The sequence below is a fragment of the Nansenia antarctica genome, assembly GCF_963989245.1.
Source record: "Nansenia antarctica genome assembly, chromosome: 2".
NCBI classification, from domain to species: Eukaryota; Metazoa; Chordata; class Actinopteri; order Argentiniformes; family Microstomatidae; genus Nansenia; species Nansenia antarctica.
Genome location: NC_137675.1, coordinates 10,416,377 through 10,426,745, shown reverse-complemented (window position 1 = coordinate 10,426,745; position 10,369 = coordinate 10,416,377). Strand labels below are relative to the sequence as shown.

At 48.9% G+C, this 10,369-nt stretch overlaps 1 protein-coding gene across 1 annotated transcript in view; it reads left to right on the top strand.

Moving 5' to 3' along the window:
- LOC308151557 (disco-interacting protein 2 homolog C-like) overlaps positions 1–9,594 on the top strand; it is a gene marked incomplete at both ends in the record, with an annotated part of 192,654 nt that extends 183,060 nt beyond the window's left edge. The window contains 5 exon segments of the mRNA XM_080524453.1: positions 3,104–3,161; positions 4,050–4,124; positions 4,417–4,591; positions 4,734–4,857; positions 9,342–9,594. Coding sequence (XP_080380579.1) covers positions 3,104–3,161; positions 4,050–4,124; positions 4,417–4,591; positions 4,734–4,857; positions 9,342–9,594 — 685 coding nt within the window.
- Positions 9,595–10,369: the final 775 nt, after the last annotated feature.

Sequence of the window (10,369 nt, the reverse complement as noted above, 5' to 3'; positions counted from 1 at the left end):
GTTACTTCTTTAATTAAATTAAAGTGTACCTTTCTATTATCATACAATATTTCCTTGAACATGTAAACTCTATAATCATACAGTTGTCTTTCTATTAGTTGTCTCTGTCATACTGAACTGTTTGTTATCATCCTGAACTATCTCTGTTGCTCACCTCACCTCAGTTCTGTCTCTATGGCTCTCCTCTCCTGTTGTCTGTCACATGCGACGTGTTTCCGGGTCCAAAGTTGGCTGAGGCGCTGTCTTCGAAATGCCGCAATAATAATAATAATAAATTATATTTATATAGCGCTTTTCCGAGGCTCAAATACCCTGACAATATGGGGAAAACGGGAAAGTGCTGTGTCCCTTGTTGTATGAAAAGATCCGAGTCTAAAAAACGATTAAACTGTCATTCTACCGCTGTAGTACACTGGTATTCTGGTGCGGAGAATTTCTGGTTTGGACCCGGAAATTGCAAAACGTCACGTTTGACGTCAGACTTAACAACCGGATATTCAGGGCTCTCAAGTCTCACGCATTTTTTTATTTTTACTACCCCTAGTGGTAGTGGCCCTAGGCTGCAGCCTAGGTAAGCCTATAATCTGCGCATGCTCAGGGCGCATTTTTTGCGCCCCGACCGGGAAATAGGAGACAGCCAATTGGAGCGCTGCTACAACTCACGTGTAAGCCAAAAGTATTTGCACTGCAATAGGGTCCCATTCGGCCGGCGCCCCGACACTCTACCCTTGTATTTTCACAGTGAATTTTACACACACACAGATAAAATGTTTATTGTATTGGAGGATTTTTAATGAATGCTGATAGGCGCCGACAGAATATCAGCCGCATTTTATGAATAAACAATGTTTATTTTTAAAAATCTTTTACAAGTAGCAACTAGGAAGTGGGGCTGCGTTGGAAGGTGGGGGCGGCGCCCTAGCGCCCTCTATTGGCCAGCCGCCACTGGTACGCGGCCCTCCTGTCACACATGTCTTAACGCCTTCTTAATCACTTGAGCGCGTGCTGTGTTAACACACTCTGGTGTGCTGTCTAGGCCGATTCCATGTGGCTTGATGTAGAGTACAGTATATCATTATTTTTGTCAGTGATTGGGGAACAGCTAAGTGCTTTTCTTTTTTTTTACGCTGATCATAAATGTCCTACTGTAATTCTGTCTTGAGTTTAATTTGATATTTAATTGTTCTGCCAAACTTTGAGTTTAATGTTTAGTAGTGGATAGTCCAGTGATGGTCTTTTGTGTAGAGTAGACAGAGTACTGTATCATCTGTCACTGGAGGGAAGTACAGCAAAACACTAATAGAAGGATACTTAGTAGATGCTTGGGAAGACCCACCGCTAACGTCACCCCATTGAGGTTGTCATAAAAAAAACTAATTATGGTTATAGTAAGGGTTAAGGTTAGGGTTCATAAGTTCATATTCAGAGGAAGGTCCTCCCTGCCGACAGAAGATTGCTCACACAAACAAAACAACATGTTAGGCCACTATAGCACGCCACAGAACACCTCTGTGTTCTCCACTCACTGACCCTAGAATCAGGGAGGCCGGTGGAGGTAGAACTCGGAGGACGGCCTCATTGTCATGCGTGGAACGGAACGAGGAAACGGTATCAAACGCGACGAAATCGTTTCTGTGCGTTACAATGAGCCCGGCCTTCGATTTCTACCTCCACTAGCCTCCCCCTGCCTATAATAGCTCGGGGGGGGGGGGGCTTGGAACACAGAGCCAGAGACATTCCTTATGACACCAGAATAGCCCAGTCAGATATAGCAGTGTGACTGTGGGCGCTGCAGGCTGTTGGCTGTAGTCAGGGCTGACATTTAAGATTAGAGACCTGTCTTTAAGACCGGCCTGGGGCGGGACTGTGAAATATTGGGTGTCACTGGCTAGCAGGCCTCAGGACTGTATGCGCACGCACACACACACACACACACACACACACACACACACACACACACACACACACACACACACACACACCTCAGGACACACACTGTCCCTCTCACAGTCAACAGATCAATAGGCCTGCTGCATGCAGTGACTCTGGGCTGGGCTGAGAGACGCCAGTGTATGACTGTAGCATCTCTACATAATGTCAAATACGTCGACATGTTTGGAGGTATGCTGCTTGATTTTCGGCTTGGTGTTTGTACTTTGGGGACTATTCCACCTCAAGTGTCTGAAAGTATTTTGGACATTTTTAGTTTGTCATCGACCCAACAGTTCTGAGTAACAGAACCCCCCCGAAATGAAAGCACTAAGATTGTTTTCATCAGGACACGTTGTACAGAAGTGGAGGCTGGCGGAGGGAGACATCGGAGGACGGGCTCGTCGTAACACATGGAACAGAACGTTGGTGTTTGATACTGTTCCGTGCGTGACGATGAGCCCCGTCCTCTGACGTCTACCTCCCCTGTACTACCCAGGGCCCTGTCCCTCTCTGATAGAGCTGTTGGTGTTCACACTGCGTGATTACATGCAATCTTTCTCGTCTGAACCGCTTTTTTTCCACTCTGCCATGTATTGCGTCGAAAGTTAAATATAATTTCTCATCACGAGGACGTAATTGGCTCTCCAGTGTCCTTTTGTCAGTGTGATTATCTCTACCCGAAAGGAAAAGCTTGTCTCATAAACCTCTAGGCCCTTTTACACACTGCAGGGCGAGGGCACGCATACACACACACGCACGCACGCACACAAGCCAAACTTTTCGGCCTCAGATTATGCTCCTTTCACACTCTTATCCCAGCACTGTTTCAGCGACCGTGCTGGGTGATAAACAGACTCAGCTCAGCTTGGCTCTGTAGTGTAAATAACGGGACTCTCTCGACTCTTGACTGTATTATTGACAACAGTGGAGGCAGAAATGGGAGGACAGGCTCATTGTAAGGCCTGGAGTGGACTGAGGAACGGTATCCACATGGTATCATATTCCCATGCATTACAACGAGCCAGTCCGCTCCCGATTTCTACCTCCACCAGCCTCCCCTGTCGTCTCCCAAGAGTCAGTCAGTGTCCCCGGTCGTTCAGAGTCCTCCACCAGCCTCCCTTGATTGACAGTCTTTAATGGCCAATGACACGCCTCCCTCCTTCTCACGCAGGGTTCGATTGGTGGAGAGGGGGTCACCGCACAGCTTACCTCTCATGGAGTCTGGGAAGGTGAGTCCCTCTCTTTGTTTACATACATACGGCAGACATTATTATACACGTAAACACTTACACTAATAGTGTATTTGTGACGGTAGCTGGTGAAAGGTGTTATAGCAGTGTTATAGTTAACTAGGTAGTAGTGGGGATTACCCACCGAATCCATTGTAGTGCAATATTTTGGCTTGACTAAGCGAGTGTGTCAACAACGTTTACATTTATTAAAATCTTTCAGAATAAAAGTCAGATGCCGTCACATTTAATCATTGAAGAGAAGATGGGTATGTACCAGGGGAGGCTGGTGGAGGTAGACATGAAATCGGAGGATGGGGCTCATTGTAATGCATGGAATGGAATGAGGAACGGTATTGATTCCATTCCTTTTGCCATTCCATCTTCTGATTCCTGTCTCCGCCATCCTTCCCTGGTCTATGCAGTAGCTAGTTTCCCTTATAAAGACCTCACTCTAAACTGCGGTTCTGCCCTGTGATGGGATGCGCTGAGTCGTGTGGTTTCCCCAGCAACCCATTCCCCCTCTAATGGAAAGGGAAGAGAGTGCATGTGAGGAGAGCTAATTGTTCCCCAGTTGTGTCTGTCTGTCTGTCTGTGTGTCTCTCTCTCTCTCCAAAGGGGCACAGAGATCACGATCAGTCTGTCACACAGTAACAAGCCTTTTATTTCTCACAACATTGAATCCTGTCACACACAGTCTGAGAGATGGGGAGAGAGAGAAGGGAAAAAAGGGAGGGAGCGAAAGAGAGAGATAGAGAGATTGAGCCACTTCACTCAAGGCCGGGCCGGTAAATCAGTTACATAACTAGGCTCTCAGAGGGAGACGAGTGCAGCGGATGATGATAGGGGCTAATTGTCTAACGCTGCGTCTCGTCGTTAACGCCACAGATTCTGCCTGGGGTCCGAATCATCATCGCTAACCCGGAGACCAAGGGACCGCTGGGGGACTCCCATCTAGGAGAGGTGTGTTCACTCACAACCAATCACTATGCTGTACTACACACACACAGTCAGTCAGATACACATACACACACACACACAGTAAGTCAGATTAACACACACACACACACACACACACACACACACACACACGGTAAGTCAGATAAACACACACACACACACACACACACACACAATAAGTCAGATTAACACACACACACACACATACTAATCTAAAAAGCACAGTGGTGGCTGTATTGGTGGTCTGCAGAGCTGGGGTCTGACCTCTGACCTCTGCCAACCCTGCTACCCACAGATCTGGGTCCACAGCGGGCACAACGCCAGCGGCTACTTCACCGTCTACGGAGACGAGGCGCTGCAGTCGGACCACTTCAACTCCCGTCTGAGCTTCGGAGACACGGCCACCATCTGGGCCAGAACCGGCTACCTGGGTTTCCTCAGGAGGACCGAGCTCACAGACGCCAGCGGGGGTGAGAGAGAGATACCATCGCTCACTACCAACGGTCACTGTTCCTCTAGTTCAGTACTGGTCCTTATCTACTGTCGACTGTCCCGGCTAACTGTGTGTGTCTGTGTGTGTGTGTGTGTGTGTGTGTGTGTGTGTGTGTACAGAGAGACATGACGCGCTGTACGTGGTGGGTGCGCTGGATGAGGCCATGGAGCTAAGAGGGATGAGGTACCACCCCATCGACATCGAGACCTCTGTCATCAGAACGCACAAGAGCATCACAGAATGGTTAGCACCATCCTCTCATACAAGACACCAGGGGAGGCTGGGGGAGGTAGAAATCCGAGGACGGGGTCACTGTAATGCATGAAATGGAACGAGGAACGGTGTCAGACAGTGTTTTGTTTGATAGCGTTCCTGATTCCATTCCATGCGTTACAATGAGCTCGTCCTCCGATTACTACCTCCACCAGCCTCCCCTGCCGTGTTGACATTTTCGGAACTATTTACCCAGTAGACAAAATACCCTTTTTTTCAAATTCATTGTGTATTAGCAAAATCTATTTTGTTAATAAGTTGGAATTAGAAAGAGAGAGAGAGAGAGCCCTCTATTTGAGGACATACATGATATGTTCTTGCTCTAGCACTGTGACTGCCGATGGCACTTGTTCTTATCAAAGGTTTTACTTACAATAACTGAGGTATACTTGATATACTTTAATATTTAGGGATTTTAACAACCAGTCCTATTAAGAATCCTGATGTCTGGTGTCAAAACCAGTGACCGCTGCGAAAGGGCAGCTGACAACCTGGGAAAGACCTGGTGACGGCCTGAAGAGACAGCTGACAGGAGGGAACAGACCCCAACGGGGCTGGCATGGGTTAGCTACCCGTGTTGGCAGGAGCCTTTCACTACACAGTGACTTGGTTCCACCCAACTATGGCTACGAAAAATTCAAAAGGAAAAACACCCCTAGAGTCTGCGAGAGCGGGGGCGGAAGATGACTCATCGGCGGATCACACGGTAACAGACCCTGGAACGGAAATGACAACGAATCAAATGATCAGCACGGTAGTTGACGGAGTAACAACACTGGCAGGACACAAGCTACAAAGCTGCATCTGTGGCTGGAAAAAGATAACATCAGAGAAGGGTCTCAAGATCCACCAGCACAGGAAAAAGTGCCTAAGAGAGCTTAGCGAGGTGCCTCGCATTGACCACTACTTCCTCAGAGGTAGGGCAAATCAGTCGAGTGAAGCCCAGTGGCAGGATATTCACCACAGTCCACAGGGTATCAGAACCCCAGACGAAGCTCAACCAAGCACAGATCCATCAACGGACATGAGTCCAGAGCCTATCCAGCCACAGACAGCAGTGGAGAGGAAGATGAATGGACGAAAGCCTCAAATCTTGTGGCCTAAAGCCTGCCAGAAAAAGGAGTGGGAAAACACAGACACAGACCTTGTCCATCTTCTAGAAGGTCTGAAAGGGGCCGTGGAAAAAAAAATGGACAAGATTGGAGAGATCATTTACAGCTATGGAGCAGAGAGATTTGGGGTGAAAAGTAAGAACCATGGGACACAGAAGGAACCATCAGCCCATCTCAAGTCCAGGAGACAACAAGAGATTGAAAGACTTGTGAAAGAAAGAAGGTGCCTGAGAAAACAGTGGAAGAAGGCCACAGAAGTGGAAAGGAAAGGACTTGAGGCACTACAGGCCGACATCAAGCAGCGTCTTGCAACACTGCGAAGAGCAGAATGCTTGAGAAAGCAACACAAGAAGAAAGAGCGAACGAGGACTGCCTTCTACAGAGATCCCTACAAGTTCGTCAAAGACCTCTTTGTCAAGGAGAAAACAGGGACCCTCAAAGTACCCATAAGGGAACTAGAGGACCACCTGAGGAAGACCTACTCTGACAACCAGAGGCATGTGCCAGCCAGCATTCCGGATGACATGCCACCAATCCAACCACCTGAGCACCAGATGGAAACAAGGCCCCCTACATGGAGCGAAGTTGAGAGCACAGTAAAACGGGCAAGAACAGCCTCAGCCCCTGGGCCCAACGGCGTTCCATACAGGCTATATAAGAACAGTCCAGGCGTCTTGAAGTACCTCTGGAAGCTAATGAAAGTGGCATGGGAAAAGGGAATCATACCAAAGGCATGGCGAAGGGCAGGAGAGAAGAATTCCTCAACCATCGACCAGTTCCGCCAGATCAGTCTACTGAATGTGGAAGGAAAGATTTTCTTCAGTGTTGTGGCCCAGAGGCTCTCAGTATTCTTGCAGAAGAACAACTTTGTCGACACCTCAGTGCAGAAGGCAGGGATAAGTGGATTCTCAGGATGCCTGGAACACACAAATGTCATCTGGCACCAGATACAAACGTCAGTGCCTCATGAGATTTTGTGGACAGCGTTCAACTTCTTCCAAGTCCCAGAGGGCATCACAAGGCTGGTCAAAGCCTACTTCCAGGACCTCCAGTTCTGTGTTACAGCACAAGCCAGTACAACTGCTTGGCAGCACCTCGAGATAGGCATAATGGCGGGCTGCACCATCTCTCCACTGGCTTTTACCATGGCAATGGAGCTCATTATTCGAGCATCCCGATGGGTTGTTGGAGGGGAACGGTTGAAGAGCGGGCTGCGTCTTCCTCCAATCAGGGCGTACATGGATGACATGACGACAATAACAACAACAAACGCATGCACCAAACGCCTGCTGGATAAACTCCAGGGAAACATCAAATGGGCACGAATGGAGATTAAACCCAGTAAGTCCCGCAGTATCTCCATTGTCAAAGGCAAGCTCGCCAATGAGAGGTTCCACGTCAACAACGAGCCAATACCAACAGTTCTGGAGAAGCCTATCAAAAGCCTTGGCCGCTGGTATAGCGCAGAACTCAAAGACTCGAAGCAGGTGGAACAACTCAAGCAGGATACAATCAGTGGCCTCAAGCAGATCAACAACACTGCTCTCCCTGGGAAGCTGAAGCTGTGGTGCTTTCAGTTTGGACTGCTGCCCCGTCTCATGTGGCCAATTTCCATCTACGAGGTCACACTATCCCATGCCAACCGGCTGGAGAGACTGGTGAATGCACAAGTGAGGAAGTGGCTTGGACTGCCGAGAGGCCTTAGCAGCATAGGCCTGTATGGCAACGGAGCCCTCTCCCTACCAATCTCAAGCCTGGTGGAGGAGTACAAATGTGCCAAATCAAGGCTGGAAATGACTCTCACAGAATCCCGGGATCCATTCGTCAGAGGTGCTGCTCCAATCCTAGCAACGGGGAGGAAATGGAAGCCATCTGCAGCAGTTGCGGTGGCAAAGACCGCCCTCAGACACCGGGATATAGTGGGGCATGTCCAACATGGCAGAGAGGGCCTTGGCTTAGAAACAACAACACCCACATGGCAAAAGGCTACTCCAACCGAACGGCGGAAGATGGTGGTTGAGGAGGTGCGCCACCAGGAGGAAGCAGCCAGGTGCGCCAAGGCAGTCTCCCAAGCCCAGCAAGGCCGCTGGATGAAGTGGGAGAGCGTGGAGAGGAGGAAAATCACGTGGAACGAGCTGTGGAGCATGGAGTCTAATAGGCTAAGTTTCATCATCAGAGCCACATATGATGTCCTGCCCTCTCCTACCAACCTACATCTCTGGTATGGAGAGGACCCAGCCTGTCTCCAGTGTGCAGCCCCAGCAACCCTCAAACACATCTTGGTGGGTTGCAAGACCAGTCTAACTCAAGGAAGATACACCTGGCGCCACAACCAAGTGCTAAAGTGCTTGGCTGCCGAACTTGAGCACAAGAGGGTAACCACCAACGCCATGCCTCTAAATGCCCAGACTACCTTTCCACAGAAAACAACCTTCATCCGGGAAGGGGAGAAACAGCGGACCAAGCCATCACCTCCAGACTCAGGCCCACTGAACGCAGCCCGGGATTGGGAAATGCGGGTAGACCTCAGCCAGAGGCTCACCTTCCCACCCGAAATTGCAGTGACCAACCTGCGCCCAGACCTAGTCCTCTGGTCCAAGTCCTGCCGGCGTGTCTTCATCGTAGAACTGACGGTCCCATGGGAGGAGGCCATCGATGAGGCATTCGAACGGAAGAGGCTGCGGTATGCCAACTTAGCAGTCGAAGCAGAGGGGCGCAGCTGGAACGTGAAGGTGTGGCCAGTGGAGGTGGGCTGCAGAGGCTTTGTAGCCAGCTCCACCACAAGGCTCCTGAGGGCAGTAGGGATCAGAGGACAGGCCCAACGGAAGGCAATCAGAGAACTGTCCACTGCAGCAGAACGGAGCAGTCACTGGCTGTGGCTGAAACGTAGGGACCCAACATGGGCTCCCAAATGACCACGTGGTGCCACCGTGCGACACACACCCAGGCCTGATCAGCCTGTGGTGGGCCAACCTCGGCAGAGGGTGTCTTGTGATAACTGGCCGAAACACCCAATGAGGTCGGGGACCACAACTGAAGATGTGTCGTACTGGTGGCACCACGTGATCATTGCCAAATTCCACTCCACCCAAGAGGACATCTCCAACTCCACTCAATTGTTGTGCTGAATATTTAGGGATTTTAACAACCAGTCCTATTAAGAATCCTGATTCACTTACTTAGACAAATGTACTTCGTATTGTAACTCGCTATATATATATGGATAAAAGTATCTGCTAAATAAATTAATACGCCATCTGTTCCACCAGAGAGTATCATCAAACTTGACCGACAAACCCATATCCAAGAATGAAACACTTAATTTTGTATTTGCCATTCCAGCGCGGTGTTCACATGGACCAACCTGCTGGTGGTGGTGGTGGAGCTGGATGGCTCGGAGCAGGAGGCTCTGGACCTGGTCCCCCTGGTCACCAACGTGGTGATGGAGGAGCACTACCTGATCGTGGGGGTGGTGGTGGTGGTGGACATCGGGGTCATCCCCATCAACTCCCGGGGGGAGAAGCAGAGGATGCACTTACGAGACGGTTTCCTGGCCGACCAGCTGGACCCCATATACGTGGCTTATAATATGTAGCCTAGCCTAGCCTGCCATAGCAAAGACCAGGCTAACATGTAGCCTGATAGCAAAGACCAGGCTAACATGTAGCCTGATAGCAAAGACAATAGGACAAGGCTAACATGTAGCCTGTTAGCATTAGCAAGGCTAATATGTAGCCTGCTAGTGTTGACGAGGCTAACATGTAGCCTGTTAGCGTTGACAAGGCCTTGAAGGACCAGTACTGTGCTTTATGTACATAACTACAATGCAAAGGACCTCCGGTCTCAATTCAATTCAATTGAGACAGAGAGAGAGAGAGAGGACTGCCGGACCCAGGCACTGACTGAGTGTGTGTGAAGTCACTATTTCAAGTCAGAAGCACCTAGAATGGGCAAGGACAGGAGACTGACTGTGTAGCGTAGCATAAGATCAGAACAGAAGGAACTCCAAATGTTTAGATGATGGGATCTGAAGGGGAAGATCCCTGTCTAGTACAGATTCTTGCTTATTTGTTTTTATTGCTTTTGAAGTAAGTGTGGCTCAATATATTTTCGTGTTATGTACTCGCTGAAGTCGCTCGTTTATTTTTTTTTATATGCCCTCTAAGAGGTTAGGGTATTGTTTAAAGAATATTTACAAAACTGTGGCAAAATTGTATTTTATGTTTACCTTTTTTATGATATCAAACCATTACAAATACAGCTATGTTTTGATACAGGACATGTCACAAATTGTCCTTTAACTTTACAGTGAGGTACAATATATTTGTTTTATGTTTGTTCGTTTTCTTCTTTTTTTTAAAGATTGTTAC